This window comes from Orbicella faveolata, unplaced genomic scaffold (genome assembly GCF_042242905.1).
Source record: "Orbicella faveolata isolate gen_17 unplaced genomic scaffold, um_ofav_v1 contig_12, whole genome shotgun sequence".
NCBI lineage: Eukaryota > Metazoa > Cnidaria > Anthozoa > Scleractinia > Merulinidae > Orbicella > Orbicella faveolata.
Genome location: NW_028301539.1, coordinates 28440001 through 28462347, shown reverse-complemented (window position 1 = coordinate 28462347; position 22347 = coordinate 28440001). Strand labels below are relative to the sequence as shown.

Here is a 22347-nt window from a genome sequence, read left to right as displayed (position 1 = left end):
TTTTCATTGTTTTTTTCTGTTTGACAGCATCCAGTCTAGAACAGATTGGCCATGTAAAATTACAAATGGCGACTCAAAATGGCAACCTATCAGTTAAAGAAATTCGACCGTATAAAACGTGCATACAGCAATCCCATGTTGCTTCACTTACAGCATAACTATACTTAGGTCTACTTAAACTAAGAATTACGTAAAATTCAGAGAATTTTTCGAGCGACTTTCAAATCTATTAATAATTCTGTGATAATCATAGAGTTTAGTCGTGCAGTACAGCTTCCTCTAATTAAGAAAGGTAAAAAAAAAACACTTGCAATGTGTTTTAGTGATTTTTTGAATGTAAAAAATGCAAAGGTTAATTTGAACACGGATAAACCTATGTAACAATAGATAATATAAAGTTCAGTGCTCGTCATGATGAGAATATGAAAAACCAATTAGAATGCGCGACTGAATACTCACGGAATACTCAATCAGTAGCTTCTCTGTTACAGGGGAAAAAGTGACATTTGATCAAATGTCACTTTTTCCCCTGTCAACTTGACAAAATTCTCCATTAGAGAGAACAGATCGGCATTAAAATGGTTGTTGCCCCCATGGCGGGGTAGAATTCCTTCTCTCCGATTGACACTCGGACACATGGTTGCTCTAACCATTGAATTTAACATGCTCTTACAGCCTGAACATTTTGCCATCATTTCCATGGAACTATATCTTTTAAATTTCCCCCCTCTGACATGCTTATCGCACCAAAGCAGGTTATTTCTAGATTCGAACATCAGGAATACCAAACTCGCCACTACCCCAAAAAACTGAGGAAATACCTCGTCGAGAAACCTCTCTAATCGTTCAATCCTTCGTGTCAGGTAATATTGCGTCTGTTCCTTGTCGAGATCTTGCAAATGAACAGTTTCTGAAAGGGACTCAAGTTTCATATTCTTGAGCAGGTCGATGCAGCCCTGATGTACCTTCTCCAGATTGTACAAGTTTGCCAGCGCCACAATCTTCATAACGTTTTCTTTCGTTTTAGGTTGGTCCTCGAGGAACTTCACACAAGGGTCGAATATGTATTGTTTTACCTGATACTCGTCACTTAACTGTAAAAGATCTTCCACATTTTCCACTAAAAAAAATTGAAAAGAAAGTCCGTTTACGGTTTATATCTGAGATGTCTTGCAATGATGCAACACCGTGAAGTCCGTTAAATGCCTGCATGAGCGCGCGTTAAATTTCAGATGATAGGTAGATAACGAGGCGCGAAGCAGACAGTGGACAGAAAAGGCAATAATAAAGTTAGTAAATGCAAGTTGAAGAAATATTTATTTGGGAATAACACGAAAGAAAGCGTCGCGCTCGATTGCGCCAATTTCGCTACTCGAGGACTATTACTAATAGTCTTCTAGTAGCGTAGCCAATTAAAATGCAGGATTGCATTAGTCCACTAGTTGGGTGATACTAATTTGCTATAATCATCTCATATCCAGCAAGTGCGAAAGGAACAATTGTATGTGTTTTTATTTAAAAAGCCACCCAAATATGGAAAACTAAAATAAATAAAAAAATAAAAACGCCCCCACCCCCACCCACTCACCCCAAAAAAGTTACGCGTGCGCTTACCATACTTATAGAGCATGGTATAACTGATCATATACTATGACGACTAAGTCAATGAAATTCCTTAAATTACATTGTCTAGTGATCCAGTTTTGGTCAGTTTTTTTTTTTATAAACAGCTGTTAGAGCAGTTACCGGTGATGTAACATTCAAACGAGGCGCAAGGGTCTCAACTGCAACAACAGCATTTGTTACGGATGCCTTACTCTTCCTCGGAAAGAAGGAACTCAAATCGAATTTGTCGATATATAGACACACATTTTTGGTTTCGAGTGCCCGATCTTACTTACTTCTCTCCTGAGGGATCCAGTTGCATCCCAAATTGGGTCAAACTTGCGACTGTTGTAGTAGTCATTTTATATCAATTAGTGGCAAAACGAAATCTCAAATTTGGGAGAGTAGGTAGGGCGCAGTGGCGAGAGCAAAACCAACGTGTCCAAATTCCAATTCGACCAGGATACAGGACCCGCATGACCCGCTTCCTCCCTAAATATTTTAAATTTTCAAAGGTAAACGCCGATCCAAATGCGATGTTACTGTGAAACTGTGATACATTCTTAACATCTTACAGCTTGACAGCTGGACAAATTTGCCCTGTACGTTAGCTTTAGCTGAAAAAAAATACTTACTTGTAATTTCCACTCGCTCTTGGATGTATTGGAAGCCGTAAATTATCTTCAGAAAGTCCAGAACACCACTAGCATTTTTCTCAGGCAGTGGAATCTCGTTGGCTGTGGATTCTTTTAACTGTGAGTTGAACATAGCCTCGAACACTGGAGAGTTCAAACGCAGAATCACACGATGAACATGAAACTTCTCATCTTCTACAACAAGAACCAAGTCACTACCTTTCCACGGATCAGAAAAGGAATGCTTTACCATCTTTTCTGCTTGGACTCCACCTAAAGAGAAAGAAAAGGACTGATACGACAGTCGAACCTCCGGTTGCGACCACCTCTCGTAAGCGACCAGTTTTCCAAAATACCAAAATTTTCCCAGTCAAACCACTATATTTGGAACCTCTTGTTAGCGACCACCTCTTGTAAGCGACCGCGACCACTTTTAGGGCTAAAAGTTTAATTTTTTTTGTTGTTTTTAACCTCCCGTAAGCGACCACTTGACAGATAATAGAGCGTAAATTGGATAACAAGGTGTTGTAACATTAATGTACTCCTGGGTAATACAAGGAACAGAACTTTCTTAAAGGGAAGTAACGGATTTTTCTCGAAATTGACTTTTCACGTGAGATACCGGCACGGAGTACAGAGGAAAACGTAGCGGTTCGTCATGCAGTACAATCGAAGCAGTTTAGCTTTCCTCCTCTGAGTCAGTGAAGAACTCGATCTCCTCTATAGCTGGTTTTCACATGACGTCACTAAAATTCGAACAACAAAACTATTGATCTTCCTGAGATTTTACTTTCATGATGTGTAAGAGCAGCTGGAAACTAATATTCATACAAATTTTCGTTCCGAATGGGTTCTTGGTTTTGTGATACACTACGCTTAAATTTCTAAGCTTTTGCGTGACACGGCATTTACATGACGGCCTAGAGAGCTGTCCTGATGGTTAAAAAAGTGACTTATTTCGGGGAACTTGGCTATCTGAACAGTTTATGTCTTAGAAAAAGTATTATTTTAATGTTTTAGAGTCCCCCGAGGGATAAATTCACGCTTTTGTAACGAAACTCAGTGACAGATGTTTCTGTTGGTTTCCGGCCGCCATGTTGGTGCCCATAGGGATGGGCACCAGCATGGCGTCTCCATACAAATCTCTATAAATTTGGGTAAAATATTTCTCCGCATATCTAGCATAAGAAAAATTGCTGTGACTGGAATTTTGGCGAGAGTTTTTGCATATTTACCTTCTTTCATTTCCCAGATTCTGGACTTTATCTGTTGACCGGTTTTGATTTTTATGTTGATCTATTTTAAATTGCTTGACACTGAAAACCAGCAATATCGGCTGATTCACCCATGCGGTAGTCCGGTAAATCATCGATATTTCTTGTTACCTTCTTTTCATGAAACACAATCTATACACATGGAATGCAAATAAATGTTCATTTTTTATTTCGGAAAAAAAAAGGCTCGCGCCAGCTCTATTTGTAAACGATTTTTGTTCCTCGAAAGTAACGACCCCCAAAGGTTGCTACTTCCGAAAGTAACGAGGGTCGCTACTATCGGAACTCCACGGTAGTTTAGTTGAGCCGCAGCTTGCGTTATTGGGTTGGCGGGGGGGGGGGGGGGGGGCGACTTCGCACTGCAGTGCTTTGTCAACATTGTGAAGCCACAAACGTAACGAACGCAAGCGGAAGCGAATCAATAAGGGAAATTCCGCAACCCACTAATCTTTAAGGGAATCTTCCGACATTGCCCTTTATGAGTTCCCGGAAGTCTAATGACGAAGTTGAAAACAAAGTGAAATCTTATCATTACTTCTAAGTTTCCATATAAATGTCGCTACAAATTTTCATCACGTTCGGATCAAGCGTAAAAGGGGGAATTTGATTGTTTTTACATGAGGTGCTAAGCGCGATAAACTGACCTTTGTAAAGCACGATCGATGCATCGAAGGAACGAATTACCTTGATATCTCTTTTCATTATACACTTCATTCATGCAGGTAGAACGGAACGCGTATTTAATGGGTGCTTTGGCCTAGCAAACCTTAGATTCAATGATTTGACGAACTGAAATGACAAAGAACACTTCTGTTCACAAGCGATCAGAAAGTTGTATTTGAAACTTTCCAGTAATTCCAGCATTTACTCACCAGTTTCGTTTTCACTGCTCTTCTCTTCAACGTTTGTCTCCTCGATGTTACTCGCCATCCTTGTACAGTAGATTTGTCTGTCGCCAAGCGGAAAGGTATTTATGTGCACGTTCTGTCTTCTCTACACAACTGGCACAAGGAAGTATAAACTCGTTAGATCGCGTGACAGTGGAAGCAGGCGCTCACATTTTCACGAAAAGACTGGAGACCAGTTTACCTAAATCACGCCATCTGTTTTTTTTATTTTTTATTTTTTATTTTTTTTTAGTTTTACGTGTAAAACGCACACGGACTGTGTTCTTGCGCTCCTTAGTTCATTTAGCAGTTTTGAGCTCTTTCTAAAAGGAGAACTGAGAAGGTTGAAAACTAATTTTTAAAAAGTCGTTTTAATTTGATGGATTATATGGTGTGTCGTAAGCAAAATCGGAATAACGCCGCTGCCTGAAACAACGTTCAACTCGGGTTCAATCAGCTTCCCCTGCTGTAACTGGTGAAGAAAAGTTCCTAGCCGTTTAATATATCGTAACGGCAAATTTTCTTCGATTCCTCTGTACTGTTGTTAAGATCTTGTTTCCTTGATGCTTTCAATATGGACTTAAAATTCTGATAAACTGGTACTTGTTTCACTTTCAAAGTAGATAATAAGTTTCAACGGTATTTAAAAATTCTTATGAGCACTTTCAGTTCTTTTTAGTAAAATACGTGGAACACATCCTAAAATTAAAAGACTAAGTAAAAGTCTGGGAGTTAAATTTAAAGAAGTCACGAATTTCATTGACTAAGGTCGTCAATGAAACTTATTATAAATATAGTTAGCATTGCTTTCGCCTTGCAACAGTCTGACCCTAAGACGGCATGCAACACTTCCACCGGCCAGCATACATACGCAGTTGAAGAAAATTCTTCATCCGACGAGGGAGCAAAACCTCGTGAGGGAAATTCATTACGTGATAAAGAGCAGTAAACTTGAATAGAACACGGCAAATTATACGACCATGCATAAGAATGAGGCTGGCAAAATGGTAGACTTTGACAAAGTGTCTTTAACCATCTTGGCAGTTTTTCAGCTCAATCTACACGTATTTCTAGATCTGTAGCTTCAACATCAAAGACTAGAATGAAACGCACAGTAACAACACTGCAAGTGACAGCTCAAAAGGGCACATCTAACAGTATGACTTAACGGTCTCTCGAAATCAGCGAAGTGATTCCTGCTGCCTCACTGATAGCATAACTATACTTTTAAAAACTACCAAAGATTCAAAATTCTGCAGAGTTTTTGGGGGCACTTTCCCCACGGAGGACTCCTACATAAAAAGGACAGGGGTGCTTGTCATACCTCTAAGGATTTAAAAAAAGTGGTTTTGGTACCTCTTAGGGTGTTCAGCCTCAAAAGGTTCACAGGCGGAGCTTTTGCAGTATCTTTTATGGTACTGAGACGAAAAAATATGACAGGAGATAATGTCTTGTTTTAGAATTGGTACTTCTTAGGGGTGGAAAACATTTCAAGCCACGCCCATAAAACAGGATCTTGGTACCTCTTTGGGGCTCTTTTCAAAATTTCTGACGAGCATTTCTGTCCTTTTTAAGTGGGAGTCCCCCCCAGGGGCAATTTCACCCACAGCATAAACTCAGAAAAGATTTATCGCAAGCATGGTTGGAAAAAAAGACTGAACGGTGACTAAGTTACATCTACCTATGAACAGGCCTAAACCCACATAGCTGATAAAATTAAGAGGTAGAGTGGTCGTTTGTGGAAGTATGCCTAACCAATTAGAGTACGCAACTGAATACAGCTCACTAAGAACTCAGTCTGTCTAATACGTCTTCCTTGTTATAAAGGATACCTCACTTTTTCTTAACCACCATAAAGAGATCGTGCATAACAGAGAACAGATTGTTATCAAAATGAACCATGGGTCCATGGTTGGGGACTCTTTTTCCATGCATCTCAAAACAGGTTGCATCAACAATTGACTCTAACATTCCTTGACAGCCTATACAATCTCTAATTTCCAACGATCTATACATTCTAAATTTACCCTTAGAGACATGTTTACTGCACCATAGCACCATTGCTTCAGAATCATGCAAGCGACGCATCAAACTAAACACTAACCCAAAAACCTGGGGAAACACCCCATCAAGAACTGTCTCTAACCGTTCAATCCTTTGCGTCAGGTAATATTGCGTCTTTTCCTTGTCGAGATCTTGCAAATGAACAGTTTCTGAAAGGGACTCAAGTTTCATATTCTTGAACAGGTCGATGCAGCTTTGATGTACTTTCTCCAGGTTGTACAAGTTTGCAATCGCCAGAATCTTCATAACGTTTTCTCTTGTTTTAGGTTGGTCCTCGAGGAACTTCACACAAGGGTCAAAGATGAGCCGTGTTACCTGATACTCGCCACTTAACTGTAGAAGATCTTCCACATTTTCCTCTAAAACATTAAAAAGTATATATCTTTGATTTAATTTTGAGCTTTGAAGCAATATCTAGCCTGCAAATGCAGAGTGACACATTTCCGGCTGCCTGGAAATACACATGCATTCACAGTCTAGCTAAGCAATACCTACAGTAGAAGTCCGTAAGATGTAATTGATAATTGAGAGAGATGCCTTACTGTGATTCAAACAAGCAGGGATGCTTCTTAGATGAAGGGACAAAAATCAAATTTTAGTGATTATGATATATACTGAGAGTGATGGGCTCCTGATACAGACATGTTTCTGGTCGGCTGAAGCTAGATGGCCTGTTTTACTGACTCATCCCCAACTTCTTCCCTAAGGGATCCAGCTGGATCCTAACTCGGGTCAAACTTGTGACTTTCGTAGCGGACTTTGTAGCTGTCAAACTGTTTCATATCAACTAGTGGCAAAAACATTAAATTTTTTAAACCACAATTTCAATTTTCAGAGGTAAACACCTCTCAACGGTGTTACCGTGCATCTTCTACATGTGCATACTTATCATTTTATTATTATCACTGTCATTAACATCATCATGGCTCCAGCCTGTGATCCAGTCGAAAACTTGTACCTGTTGTGGGCAGTGGTGAACTCCAAAAAAGCATAGGTGAGCTCTATACACGAGCCTGCAATATGATCACCTGATACTGGTCAGCGGATACCTTGTTTTGAGAGTTGTCAATTTAACATAACATGGAAACCCAATATCAAAGATGTATGCTGTAAACCCGCCCCACCCAATATCTAAGGGAAAAGCCGTAGGAATGAGGTTGTTGCACAGTGTTACATTTCACATTGTTATACCTCCCACCTCAAATAAGTTTTCCGATTGGAGAACGTGTCGTGTGTCATTGCTCAAAACTCACTAACTCCCTTGAGTGCAAACAAAACTCACTAACTGACCCTAGGGAAACAACTTTAACTTTTGACTAGCACATGATCAGGTCAATGATGCTCCTAGAAACTGCGGCAATTTTGTGTGATCATGTGTACTAAACGCATCCGCAGTCAAGTGTTGATTGATACCCTTGAGCGATATCATCGATCAACACTAGATCAATACTCGATTGACACTCCATTGACAACTCAGTTGATGCTCAATCAATACTAGTGGTGTAATGATTAATCGAAATTATTCTCTATTAATAGCGATTATGATTGTTCGCATTCCCAATTCTTTGATTCCACTTATTGATTTTGGTTTGAATTTTTGCATACCTTTCCCAGAGTGCCCTCAGTGAGTTATTACATTGTAATATCAAAATCCAGAACTCTTTAAAATGTGTGTTTTTGATTGACGAGTAAAGGTGTTTGTAGTTTGTGCACCATTTTGTGTTGCATGGTAAAAATGTTGCCCCTCTACCACCCCTTGAGAATTTCCAAACAGGGCAAACCTTGTGCAACACACTCATTGTATCCTAAAATTGAGGGTTTAGGGTTGTATGTTGTTTACATTGTGTATCATGTTGTAAGAATTAAAAAACATTAATATTTTGCATAATCAAATTGAAATTGAAATCGAAAGGAAATAATCGAAATTGAATCGAATTGCAAGGAATATGAATCATTGCTCCCCTAATCAACACTCCATCGACATCTCAGTCGACAGTTGACTGATTTTCAATTAATACATAAATATGAGTTGCTTGACACTCAGCCGAATATCAATTGACAGTTGATCACATATTGATCGAGTGTCGACTGAGTATCGATCAGGATGTTGATTGACTACTGATCAAGATGTTCATATATGGTATCAATCAACACTCAGTTGCAGATGACCCCTCACAGCTTTGCCTTGGGGAACATTGAGGTTCTCTGGGAACAAAACTCATTATTTCCCTTCAGGGCCAGTCATTAAGTGCTTATTGATTTACATGAAGGGGCATATGGACACATGTACAGACAGAGGGAAAATCACGGCACAACCCAAATTATTTAGCTTGATGGGTTACCAAATTTTCTAAACAATGGGGCTTGGCTCACGCACCTGCGACATGCAGGAGCTTGACCATGATATAATTACTTTCAACTGAAATGTGTCACCTAAATGTTAACTTTCACTGGAAAAATACTAACTTGTAATTTTTGCTTGCTCTTGGATGTATTGGGAACCGTAAATTATCTTCAGGAAGTCCAGAACTCCACTGGCATTTTTCTCAGGCAGTGAAATCTCATTGGCTGTCGCTTCTTTAAACTGTGATTTGAACATAGCCTTGAAAACTGGAGAGTTCATACTCAGTATCAGACGGTGAACATGAAACTTCTCATTCTCCACCACAAGAATTACGTCACTATCTTCCCAGGGTTCAGAAAAGCAGTGCTTTCTCTTCTTTCCTGCTTGGTCTCCGCCTTTAAAGACAGAATCTAGTTAGGACTAAATGGACTATCTGCATGCCTCCTCTCTCTCCAACTGAGGCATGGCCTTTCAATCTAAATATGATGTTAATCCATCAAGCATTGACAATTTTAAGGACCTAGAACTGTGTTTGCCTCTAAATACCAGTAATATGGAAGATGATTAGAAAGAACTGAATAGAATAAAGAATGTGGCAACCCAAGAAGTGAAGAGAGTTGCACATAGACTAGATTTCTGCAAAGACCCAACCATTAAGTAACCAGATCATGCTACCATAAAAGGGGCCTAATAGTTTGCACCACAAAGGGAAGAGACCTTAAGGTCTAAGTTTTTGTCTGGACTGTTTAAGGACTAATTTCAAGGAGAATTTTGGCACTCTTCAAGGACTTTCACATCAGTACTGAATTAAGGACACCTTACACTGTCAAGTATGTCAAATAATAATCAATGAAATCTAGTATCATCAAATTGACATTTTGAGACTGAGGTGTTTTTTCTCGACCTACATTGTCCATGCCCTTGGCTGCCCCTCCCAACTTAAGAGGATTTTAGCTGACAAGTAGTATGATCCCACATTGATAGTATATGTTTACAGATGAGGGTGGATCTCATTATTACTAATATTTTTTGAAATTCTTTGGTCAGCTTTCTAAAGAAAGGTCTTGTGTACTTATCTTGTAGTCTCAAACATTAAATGACTTCTCACTGAAACTCAAACTTCAAAGCATTTTAAGGAAAGAACTATTTTCTTCACTTTCAAGGACTTTTATAGTGTCTGCCAAATTTTCAGGGGCTTTTTAAGGTCAGTGCAAACTGGTGGTAAGAGGAAAGGCTTATAGAAATGTGAGAATTTAAATGAAACAGTTATGGCGACGTGTTACATGTACATGGGGAACACACTGAAACATTTGTGGTCATGACGTGAGGAAAAATGACACTTGTGTCTACTCTAAGAGGTGAACCCTTTGACCTTTGAGGGGGTGTTGGGTGACTTGGTAACGGCACAAATTTTTTTTAACCTTTAACCATGCACTTGGAAAGTTCTTCTCAATAATTGGTTTGCATTATATTTTTTCTCTGTACAACATACTGATTGTCAGCTCACTGAATGTGCATGACTTTTTTCTTGGCAGTGGTGGTGTGCATGAATTTTTTGGGGTATAAGCATTCTTGCGGGATACATACATTGTAGCTTTGTTGAGCCAAATCTGAGAGTGTTAGATAAAAGCTTTACTCAGCACTGCAGCTTGCATTGTTGGGGGGTATTTTGCACCAGAGTGCTTTGCCAGTGGTATGGAGCTGGCCACGAACATGACAAAATGAAACAGCAGTGAAACCACGAGGGAATTTTGTGCGCACATGAATCTTCAAGGGAATCTTCCAACATTGTCTGTGATGAGTTCCCGAAAATGTGATGACAAAGTTGAAAAGAGAGTGGAACCACTAGGTTTCACTTTCCATAAAATGTCATTATACCTGCCAACCCCCAGAGTACAAAATTCTGGAGATGTCTAGAAAGGGCACCTGAGAATTCTTTTTGCAGTGAACCGAAAGACATGCTGCCTTCTTCCCTTCGACTGATGTAAACAGCTTGCAAAAACCGCGCCAACTTTCTACACTGTACCATGTATTATGCAATTTGATTGGTTGACTTCTGACCAATTATGATACTCGTTAAATATATATCAATTTGATTGTCCTGTTCTATGTTTTCCAATAAAGAACAGCTCAAATAAGAGCACTAAATCCACTTCTTGTTTTATTTTCCTTTCTGAAATCTCAAAAATAATGAAATTAATGAAAAAATGTTGAAAAAGCCACGGTCCAGGTATTTCCCAGGAGATTTGGTACTCTAACTGGGAAACCAGGAGATTTGATGAAAAACTTGGAGACTCTCGGGAAAAACGGGAGAGTTGGCAGGTATGTGAGTTTACAAATGTCCATCACATTGGATGAAGTCTCTTGGGGGGATTTTGAGTGCATTTTTACATGAAAAGCTAAGTGCGATAAACTGTACTTTATACAGGAACTGATCGTAGTTAGATGTATATATTGCGGGAAAAAATACCTTGAAATCTCTTTCACGTTAATTTCACTGCATGTGGACACTCCATTCATGCAGGAAGAACAAAACGCACATTTAATGGCGATTTGGCCTCACCTAATGGCCAAGTTTAGACATCGCGCCTCTGCCGTGCCGAACTCAAAGTTTAATTAGGTTCGGCTACAGCACGGGGGAAACACGACTCTGTTTCAGACGTCGTGCCACAGTATTCAGGATTTACTAAAGCTTCAATTCTTTTCGTAAAGTTCTCCCCGCGGGAACTCAATCGCGCCAAAATACATTAATAATTTATGAATTTTTTTTGGCGCCGAAAAAGCACGACGGTTGAATCGCTGCCGTACCAGCGTCGTATAGAACGGCAGAGCTTGCTGAACTTTATTGCTTGCCGAACTTAATTTAAAAGTTTGATTCAGACGCCTACTTCTACCCTGCTTTTGTCGAACTTAAAATATAAATATAAATTCCTGAATTTAGTTCAGCATGGCAGAAGCTGCACTGGAGCACGATTGGGCCTTATTAGATTCAATGATTTTACGGATTAAAATGGCAAAGAACGTTTTACATTTCACAAGCGATCACAACTTGAAGTTGTACTTCAAATTTTCCAGTAATTCCAGTGTTTACTCACCAGTTGCAACGTTTGTCTTCTCGATGTTACATGCCATCTTTACACAGTAGTCGCAAAGCGCGTTCTGCACACAGGGAGCCCTCACATCCGTTTAGAACATGAATAAAAGATGAACCTACCTTTATCGCGCGTGTTTTGTGTTTTGTGGCGGCCATTTTGAATTTTTAATACACGCGCGGTGTGCTAGTGCGAGGTCTGGAGCCGAAATTACGGAAGTCTGGGACGGGCGGGAAAATTCGCAAATTCTCGGGGGTAGCCGATCGCTCACCGAGGATAATAAAGTGACAAGGGATGAAACTTCTGACTTGCTTTCGTCGTATGTCTCTGCCAGTTGGGGGGAACGGAAATAGGATGTGAAAGAGAGACCGGAAGTCAAAATGCGGGTTTCGTGACGTGCGTTCAAAGTGTTGCAACATGGCGGACCAATGGCCTCCTCTTAATGTTGCAAATGTTTTGAAAAATAATTCAGCCAGCGCTGTGGAATGTGAAGGAATCAACATTGAGTCGAGAAACAAACTTAAAATAACGGAATGGTGAGTACAAAAGTTCAAGAGGCTTAGTTCGTTACTCGAATTTTAATGAAGATCGATGGTGTACGCGTCAGTCAGGTAGTGAAAAAATTTTTTTCTCGACTTAAACTAGGCTGGTTGAAAACTACAATGAGGCGAATGAAAGAAATTATGTGCCCTGTGCGGAGTTGTACGAAAGATATTTGGCGAATGGTTGGCAGGCGAAAGAAAACTGCCCGGATTTGAAGCCAGTAGATGCGAGTGCATTTGGTCGTGTAATTAGAAAGATCTTCCCAAATGTCACGAAAACCAAACGAAGAACTGAACGAGGGAAGCCAGCTACTCGTGTCTATCTTGGGCTAAAGAAGAATAATTATCCCCTTGTCTGCGATGTCGCGTCTTCTACTATTCATGGTGTCACTCTAGGAAAACAACAGAGACTGCTTACAGTCTATTTTCGGCAGCGAGAGCCGATGACAACACTGTAACGCAGGAATTGTCACGTAAACGAATTTCCGTGGAACCGGCATCTAGGAGCTCTCTCTACTTCTGAACATGGTGAACTAAAAGTATTTTGAAAAAAGCAGTGCCTTTTCCGGTGAAGATCTACTAAGACGCTGTGGTTTGCCTCGAACATTAAATGTGACCAAGGCATGATGTCGCGAACTCGTGGCTTTTCCTCCAGAGCGCTTTGTATTCCATGCCCAGTGTTAACAAAGAGAGATGTGAGATCCACAGGTAGCTTAGCACTTCTCAATCGGCATATCGTGGTTTTTAATGGCAAAGTTGTTTTGATTTACAAAAATTAAAATTAAAACAATTTGGACTCCTGGTCATAAATATTAGTTGACCTTGTATGTTCTACGGCCGCGGTGACCTTGACCTCAGGTCACGGCTTAGTATTCAGCGTAAAAAGAGGGTTGTGTTTGAGATCTACATGTACATGTTTATAGCACTCGTGAATCACCTAACAGATTTAAATCGACATATCGTAATTTGGACTGGCTACGTTTTATGGCTTCACAAGCATTTAAATAGAAATCGGACTAAGAGTAGAGTGGAATAAAGAGCCATTTCATGTCAGATGATTTGGCGCGCGGTACAGTGAAAAAAAAAAGATTCGGATTTACTCCAGTAAAAGAAAATTGCACGGAAAAGTCGGCCCAATCTAGTTAATCCAAGGAAAAATGGAATAAAACGGGTTTTGTGTGAAAGAGCGAACGATTTATCGCTTGTAATGAATGTATTTGTGAATGTTTAATCTTTTTTCAAGCCCCGTGGAACCACTGGCCACTTTTAAACGATCAACATTTTCATCCGTCATCCTCGGCAGTTGAAGTCACTAAAGCAAGAAGCTGAATGAAAATGTTTGAGTTAAAAATTCTACACTAAATGTGTATTGCAAAAAAGAAGCTTGATGGTTTAGCGGGTTTCATCCATCATGACGTGCACATTGTATGAAAATGTTTGATCATTGGGAAAGCCGACAGACCGGCTTAAGATTCCTCCTTAACTTCAACTGTTTCAATGATCTGTTTTCAGAGCCCATATTCAGCCGGATAATTTGTGACCAATGTAACTTTAGATATTGTGCTTCAATGACATAACGAAATTAAGGAATAATTTTGCAGCAAATGCAAAAGTGACCCCAACTATAACAGCCGCACACAAACAATTAAAAGCGACGCGCTGTTTTTCAGCATAAACACACAGTAGGATTTCAGTCTAGCCTTTTGATCAGGACAATTTACCAGGCTCTTTTCACCGATTATACTTCATAAAAAAATTGTTGAAATTCTACAATAATACGAATTTCGTGCATTGCATTGTTACGTTCGTGTACCAGCAGCGTGCACCCATATATTCAAACATATCAGTTATTTCTCTGAAACCAACACACACACACACACACAAAGAAGCAGCCAGATAAACATGAAACACACAACATACCTCTTTAGGTTCGTGGCAGTCACCAATTCCCGCAAATGAATGGATTGTTTTGGCTTTGTTTTTTAAAACCTTCGCTGCACGTCCAGTCGTGCTTGTTACGCAAACCGTTTTCTCTGTACGCTCACAAATTTGCTTCATGAGGAAGGACTTCCCACCGGCTACCGGCGGCCCCAGCAATAAAAGTATTGTGGCCAGCCAAAACGACATCCAGCACTTTCCTTTGACAGTCAGTCAAACCGCTAGAGGCAAACGAACAGCAACATAATTTTTAAGCTGATCTGAATCGCAGTACCGAAAAGGTCGCCAATTAACGTGAATCTCGCCGTCTCAAATCACAAAATTACCTTAGAGTTGATTGACATTGGCAAAATCTTCTCCTACTATTATTACTTACCTCATGTTGTCAGGTGGAAGAAATTTCCTAACATAACAGTCATGAAATTCCTGAATTCTTCCAAATAAATGAGAACTCTTTCGAACTCTTCCCGCCAGTGTGGCGTCATAAATCGGGAATATCTGGCCTTGGCCTTGTGGCAGCATTCTATTTCCGGAATAAAATCATCCAACTTCCGGAATTAGAACTGACCAATCAGAACAAGCGACACTATCACTTCCGCTTCGATTCTGTCAATCAACGTTTCGCATTTCTCACTTCCGTGACCCCCAACTGGCAGAAACATAGTGCGAAAGCGAGTTGTTTAAAACAACGCCAAAATATCGCAGACCTTCTAGATGTTTGGACTAAATGAGCGTAGATATATTTAGTTTAATGCTTCTTCTTCCCACAGAGTAATTTTCGTTAAATTACGAAGTAAATTTCTCCTCGAACTAATGCAAATTTAGAACGCTATCATTTCAGTTTCATCCCTTGTCATTTTCTTAGAGCTCCGAACAGGCTCCGAGCGATTTTCCGTAATTTCGGTTCCAGACCTCGCACTAGCACACCGCGCGCGTATTAAAAATTCAAAATGGCCGCCACAAAACACAAAACACGCGCGATAAAGGTAGGTTCATCTTTTATTCATGTTCTAAACGGATGTGAGGGCTCCCTGTGTTCTGCACAAGGATTACACAAGGATAGAGGTGTATACCATGACACGCGTGACACTGGAAGCTGGGTCCCGCATTACATCAACAGACTGGAGACTAGTTTACCTAGATCGCGCCATCTGTTGCAAAAACGTGAATCATCAAGCGTTTCGCACATTGCTCGATCAGCTCAACTGAAAACTGTACTGTCTCGCCGTTTGGATCATGGCCAGGTAGCTGCCTCCCTCTCCGTGCCCAGTTCATTTACACCTCGCATCCGCTCTACGACCTGTTTGCAGTTTCAGAGTTACTCCGCTTCCGGGTTTCGTGACCTCGAACTAAGTTATAGTGTCCAAGACTTTAGAAAGAAAACGAGCAAGGGTAAATCAAATTACGAGCTGATAGATCATATATTTGAAAGCTGAAAGATCATATATTTGAACCGCGGGGAAAGATATGAAGACAGGATTGATCATCGCAGTTATACAGCTTACACAGTTGTGAAATTAAAGCCTGAAAAAAATTCAGGCCTGAACGGGATTCAAATCCATGACCTCTGCGATACTGGTGCAGTGCTCTCCCAACTGAGCTATCAAGCCAACCGGGAGCTGGTCACATGGTGAGTTCGAAATATACCACCAGTAGAATGTGACGAATTCAAGTGTATAGGCCGGTGCGTTCCTTTGGGGTGATCTAGATCAGGATCAGTGATCCAAGATCACTCGGGTCATGGTGCATCAAAGGAACCGATGAATCCGTGACCAGAGTGGATTCATCGGTTCCTTTGATATACCATGATCCAAGTGATCTTGGATCACTGATCCTGATCCAGATCATCCCAAAGGAACGCACACTATACTTTGCATCCGCTCCACAACCTGTTTGCAGTTTCACAATTTTAACGCCGCTTCCGCGGGGTTTCGTGACCTCGAATGTGCAAGACTCTTGAAAGAAAACGCAAGAAACGAGCAGAGGAAAATCACATTTCTCCGGCACATGCAGTGTACAAAGCTTAACTTTCAGTAACTGGCTTAACTTTTGGCATGAAACTGGAGGAAATTTGAGGTCTTTACAATATATGAAAGTCACAAAAACATTCTCAAGTTTTCTTTATTCCAGTTTAAATAGTTTCCAAAAACACTTGTTTTGAGCAAAACCAAATATCTGACCTATATTTATCTCACATTTATTTTGCGGTCACCTTTAATAAAGCCACAAAATACATTACAAAACTTTTACACACAAAAACGTACACGAATGTTCCTTTTGGACGATCAAAATAAGGTGAGTTTGCCAGTTTAATAAACATTCTTAATTAATAGGCACTAATTAAAACTAATTACTGCTTATATAATTTTATATGACGCTAGTTAATTCCACATCATTCTTGGTGCTATAAGCTTTACAATGATATATCGAGGTACTGGATGGAGGTGCTCTGTTTTCAGTTAAGTCAGTTTAGCTGAGTTCTCAGCTTTCAATTAAACTTTCAGCTGACTCCTCTGGCATCAGTAAATTTTGCAGATTTCGGATCAGCTACAAGCTGAAAAACGCGCTATTTGTCAGCTGACAGATACTTAAAATCTAAACAATTCTCCGCTATCAGTCACACCAGATCTCTGATGTAGGCTGGTACATTTCTTCTGTAAATTCATTTTGGTGCGACGCACTCGTGAACCGGCTCTACCCAGTGTAAAAGTTGAAAATCTCTTAACGTAACCATTCAACCTGCTTTCAATGGAAAGAGAGAGTTTTTACATTTTTAACCCTTCTACAGTACAGCGACAGCAGCATTCTCCACTCTCAAAGAATACAACGCTAGCTTGTTTTATTTTGTAGCTATCATAATATTGTTGTATTAATATTGCTTCCGTCCATTCCAAGGCGATGTAAGTATTGTCTGTTACGACTTCGCACTTTGATCTGTTTTCCGTATCTCGTAGAATACCCATCTATTTGTCACACACAAGTCAAGGAAGCTGAAGTAGAAAACACAAAAACACAAAATCCTAATTGTAATATTAGAGTATATACCTCTATGGACAAGCCCCTACCCCTGTCCCCACAATTTCCTGTGTTGGTTCAATAGGCGATATTCGTATTCCCGGTACTGGACTGGAACTAGCTTGCAACTGAGGCTAATACTGGGGATTTTTTCAAATGCATATGACATTTATCTCTTTTTAATGATATTCCCCGCATGAACCTCCATTGCAAGCTAGTTCCAGTCCAATACCGAGAATACGAATATGGTCTATTCTGTTTACAGTCGGCATCACTTAACGCAGAAACTTGCTTTACTGGTTTTCCACATAAGGTGTTTCGCCAGGTAGGCTGGGTTCAATGAAAGGTCGGTTCAATCATTTGTCGCCAAGCCTTCCAAAGTTTGACAGCAAGTAAAGGGTAAGTGAATTAAGTACCAGAGACTTTGCTGAAGGAGAAACTTCCAAAATTATTGCTGGGGAATCACTGAGAATTTGTCCACGAATCGCAAGTTCGATCACAAATAAAACTAGCCTGTGAACAGGCTCCATCCTCGACAAGAGAGCCTGTTCACAGGTGAAGATAAAGCATGTGAAGCCTTGGAGCTGACTGGCTCATAGCTGCCGGAGCTTAGCCCGGTTTCTGTAGCATGAAGCGGCTAGGAACACTTCTACTCCCCCTGGACGGGATGCTAATCCATCGCAGGTCACTCCCCCGCAATTTGTTAGGTTTCCCCAGCAATTCGCCGGTACCCATTTATACACCTGGGTGGAGAGAGGCACTGTGAGAGTTAAGTGTCTTGCCCAAGAACACAACACAGTGTCCCTGGCCAGGGCTCGAACCCGGACCTATCAATCCGAGGACGAGCGCACTAACCATGAGGCTACCGCGCCTCCACATGCTTTCGCCCCAAATGGTTGTGCTGGAAGAGCTGTAAGTATGGAGTGGAATGTGTAATGAAAAACAGAATTATTATATTTATGGGTAAATTCAAGGCATCATGAAGCAGTTTCTACAGATAACAACCCACTGTGTTTGTAGTTGCTTCCGGTCTCATTATGGACACATCGTTAGCCCTTTGCAGCAGAACTTGATTGGTCTAATTAGACAATCCAGGCTCATAATCTAGATTACTTGATTAAAAGATACTTTTCGTGGTAGGAGGGTACAAATGCACCTTCTTTTCTGTACTCCACAGGACATGAAAGCTTAGCTAACTGTTGCTCATACATTAGTAATGCTTCTGGCTTGTTAAAGCTGTTACCCTGAAATAAGCACACCTTGGATTATTGATAATGGTGTACAGTAACTACAAGACGCTAACCATAGATATAACTAGTAATTTTAATTAGTGCTAATAAGTGTTGTAAGAAAACTTCGCATTGCTCAGCATTTCTGAATCACAAGATTTTCGTAAGGTCATCATATAAACCCTTGAAACAGTCCTTGACTTTGCAGAACCTTCCAAAAGGGCTGATGGACTACCTCAGTCATGCCAATTTTTTTATGGGGGATGGCCATTCCCTTCATAGAAAATCAACCAAACAATGAAGCAACCAACTAACCTACCCACCCACCCACTGAAGTGATGAGATGCAGACATCATGTAATCATACCTGAGTAAAATATTTTCCATTGGGTGAAAGAACCTTCAAGGACAGATCAAGAATTAATCTCAAAAAATCCCACAAGGAACCTGCAGGAAATTGTGACAACATAATCCGCTGAAATTTCACCATAAAACAAAGACTTAGGGTAACATTTAAGCTTTAAGGTCAGAAAAGCTATTTCAGGATGCTGTTAATAAGCCAGCAATAGTGTCCAGACTACACCAAAGAAATTTGAAAACAGCTTTTTTTTACTCTGAAAATGCAGCAAATGTTTTCTGTCCACGCTACCGGTAAGCCAGAGAAATATGAAAACACAACTATCGTTTTGGATTTGTTCTTAAAGAAATTTCAGACAGAGAGAGATCACATGATTATCCTGATACAATCATTTTCAAAAAGCTCTGTTTTCAAAATGTTTTCTGTCCTAACTAAAACACGGTCTTTGTTTTCAAATTCCTCTGATTTGAAGAGCATTCTCAAAAAGTTCCATTTTTGTGACAGATTAGTGTGGATGGCAGGCCTAACTGAAGAAATAAAGCTACTTTTTCAAATATCTCAGGCATACATGTATTGTGGACAGGGCCATATTTTTTCCTTAGCTATAAAATCCCTTTTCTTCTGAACATTGGTATTAATAGAAACATGTACCTCTTGGTTCTTTGGTTACAGGAATGGCTGTTAAATCATTGATAACATAGTCAAATGTCCTGCCTTCCTTAATGTATTGTTCTAACTGTTTCACACAGTCATCTATGTGTACCTATGGTAATAACGATTTTTAATGTCAGGTATACTGCGTTAACGACTGAACATTGCAATTGTTGCAACAACTACTAAAGTAGGTTTAAAATTTTAAGTGCTGATGATTTGGACAAAATACCATGTCAGCCAGTCAAGCAATCTTGTTGACCTGAGTCAACATCATCATTATCGTAGTCCTAGCTCTTCTCTGGGTGAATAGGGCCATAACCTGAGTCAACAAGCTAAGTGTCAACCTGACAAGGTTGATCTTAAATTCATGTGTAAACAAAAGATACACAAAGATGATTTTCAATAAAAATCAAGTAAAAACTTCTAATGTCTTGACACAGAAAACATCACTTTACAAAATACTACTAACAATTCTTGCAAAAAACTTTTTAAAAGCTATGAAAAGCCAAAAAATAGATTTAAAATAATGATTTATTTAGTAATAAAAAATACACAAAAAAGGCAGAACGTTTTTGGCTAGTAAGTCATCTCTCTCTTTACCCCAGAGATAATCAACCTCTGGCTCTTGAAAAAGTTTCCTTGCAAATATTTTTAATTATCTATATTGTTTTTAAACCTTGAACATGCCTGGTACATGTATATTTTTCAAAATTTGTCCATCCATACACATCAGCAAAAGAACTTTGTGAAGAAAACTAATCAACAACGATAACAATGTAATTCAATGAGTAACCTTAATTTAATTTAAGCTTGCATGCTATTTTTATACTGTATATAAATGTATCATAATGTTGTTATCCACCTTGTGATGTTCACCAGAAAGGTTATCTAAAGAGTCCCCACATATCCCTTGTAGATATTTTATGGCACAGTTTACGACTTCTTCATCAATCTTGTATTTATCATTAGATGAAAATTAAGGACCAAATTTTAACATAAAATACAGTGCAAATGAAACAACCGAATAAACTGTAATTAAAATCATATCTTTAAAAAGGATGTTTTGATTTATACAATGATAGTGAAATTAAATCAACTGCACCAATCCTAAATAATTGAAAGGATACATCTACCATTGTAACAAACTTAGGGGAGTACTGTAAGAGTTCATTAAGAATACCACCATCTCCTCCCCCAAGAATGAGAATTGTTTTGTCCTTAAAGTCTTCTCTCCCACTTCCTGTAATTGTCTTAGTATACATAATATCACTTTCAGCAAGGTCTAAAGGAAATAATAACAGTACTTGTAACTATTTGTCAGACCCATTACAGTTTAATAATCATTACACAAGCAGAAACCAAATTTTTCCCATGTTTTTCACCCAATCCTGCAAAATGGCAGCTCAGAGATACTGTATGGTCTGAGCAAATTTGTCCTGTGTTTCTTGTTATACATAAAAAGTATTTGACAAATTTTTCGTGACTTACAGTCAAACCAAGTGAAGCGTACCCCTCAAGATTATATTAATGAATTGATTATTTGAATATTGAACCTGCTAGTCGTTTCAAGAATGCAATAATGAATTGATTATTGGAAAATTGAACCCACTAGTCATTTCGAGAATACAGCTAATGGGTTTAATGTAAAAAAAAATCAATTTAATATTGATTTTTGAAATGACTAGCAAGTTCAATATTCAAATAATCAATTCATTATTGTATTCTTGAAATGATTAATGGGTTCAATATTCAAATAATCAATTCATTAACGTAATCTTGAGGGGTACGCTTCACTTGGTTTGACTGCAATGGTGTATAGAATAAAGACTTTTTTCTCCTTTTCTTAAAAATTGGCATCAAAACTTAGAAATGTCCAAATTATTGTTAAAAGTTTGTTCAGAAAGTTAATTTTGAAAATGTTAAAGTTAATTGTCATCTGGGCAACCGAATATTCCCAGGAATTACCGTGTTTCAACCAAAAATGGTTGGAAAGTGCCCTATTGAGAAACGTCAACTGTATCAACCCAAACTTGTTGTTGTTGAAATGGTTGATCCCAATAGAACACAACCTTACAACTTAGTATGCACGATTATAGTACTTACTGATATCGCCATCAAGGATAAGCATATTTCCAAACTGTGGTGAGTGAAGAACTTTGATGTTTTGGTGAGGTGAATTGGTTTCATATATCAGTCTAAATCAACATAAGAAACTGAAATTTAATCTGAAATCGACACTTGTAAAATATATTAACTGGACCATCTTTTTGAATTATGGTTATTATGCATTTAGTGATTTAATAATAAATAAATAAATAAATAAAATAGCCCTTCAAAAAATAAATTGGCCTCTACTAGGCATGAAACACACAAGGAAATTTGCAGTATACATGTATATAATTATTTATCTTTATAAGATTTATAACAGTTATATGATAAAACCTTGCTCTTTGCTTTACATTTACATGTATATAATTTCTTAAATACCTGTCAAAGTCATACTGAATCAAAAGACCATCTTCTGTAGGATAATATGTGTTCATATCGGCACCTCTACTTATTGGTGGCAAAAGCAATGATTTCAGAGGTGAAATCACATCAAATATCTCCTTTGCTAAATTTTTTAACTGCTGAACTTGTCAATGAAAAAACAAAAAGAATTTGTCAATAAAAGATATGTTACACTGTACATATGTACAGCCATATCTAAC

At 39.0% G+C, this 22347-nt stretch overlaps 3 protein-coding genes and 1 long non-coding RNA gene across 6 annotated transcripts in view; 1 reads left to right on the top strand and 3 right to left on the bottom strand.

Annotated features, from left to right (window-relative positions):
* Positions 1-28: 28 nt before the first annotated feature.
* On the bottom strand, positions 29-12061 carry LOC110058621 (uncharacterized). Its single transcript, XM_089281493.1, has 7 exons — positions 11905-12061; positions 8932-9204; positions 6239-6824; positions 5464-5524; positions 4387-4507; positions 2241-2513; positions 29-1120 (listed from the first exon to the last, which is right to left on the bottom strand). The coding sequence occupies exons 1-7, from the start codon at positions 11939-11941 to the stop codon at positions 486-488; spliced, it is 1986 nt and encodes a 661-aa protein (XP_089137619.1). The 5' UTR covers positions 11942-12061; the 3' UTR covers positions 29-485.
* A 7-nt stretch (positions 12062-12068) lies between these two features.
* Positions 12069-13651, top strand: LOC149117431 (uncharacterized). Its single transcript, XM_089283176.1, has 2 exons — positions 12069-12437; positions 12547-13651. The coding sequence occupies exons 1-2, from the start codon at positions 12319-12321 to the stop codon at positions 12899-12901; spliced, it is 474 nt and encodes a 157-aa protein (XP_089139302.1). The 5' UTR covers positions 12069-12318; the 3' UTR covers positions 12902-13651.
* Positions 13652-14354: 703 nt separating this feature from the next.
* Positions 14355-15241, bottom strand: LOC149117430 (uncharacterized). The gene is made up of 2 exons (XR_016205654.1): positions 14758-15241; positions 14355-14602 (listed from the first exon to the last, which is right to left on the bottom strand). It is a non-coding gene; the product is annotated as an uncharacterized LOC149117430 (long non-coding RNA).
* Positions 15242-17046: 1805 nt separating this feature from the next.
* LOC110058755 (spermine synthase-like) overlaps positions 17047-22347 on the bottom strand; it is an 8773-nt gene continuing 3472 nt past the window's right edge. Inside the window, exons 3-10 of one of the 3 annotated variants that reach the window (XM_020765417.2) lie at positions 22124-22266; positions 21740-21831; positions 20764-20918; positions 20499-20588; positions 19634-19745; positions 18992-19071; positions 18525-18640; positions 17047-17344 (exon numbers count right to left, since the gene is read on the bottom strand). In XM_020765417.2, the coding sequence (XP_020621076.2) occupies positions 17296-17344; positions 18525-18640; positions 18992-19071; positions 19634-19745; positions 20499-20588; positions 20764-20918; positions 21740-21831; positions 22124-22266 (837 nt within the window). In that variant the 3' untranslated portion in view covers positions 17047-17295. Of the gene's footprint in view, positions 17372-18524; positions 18641-18991; positions 19072-19633; positions 19746-20498; positions 20589-20763; positions 20919-21739; positions 21832-22123; positions 22267-22347 lie in introns of all 3 variants that reach the window. The other 2 variants (XM_089283161.1, XM_089283162.1) reach the window with 2 other exon arrangements.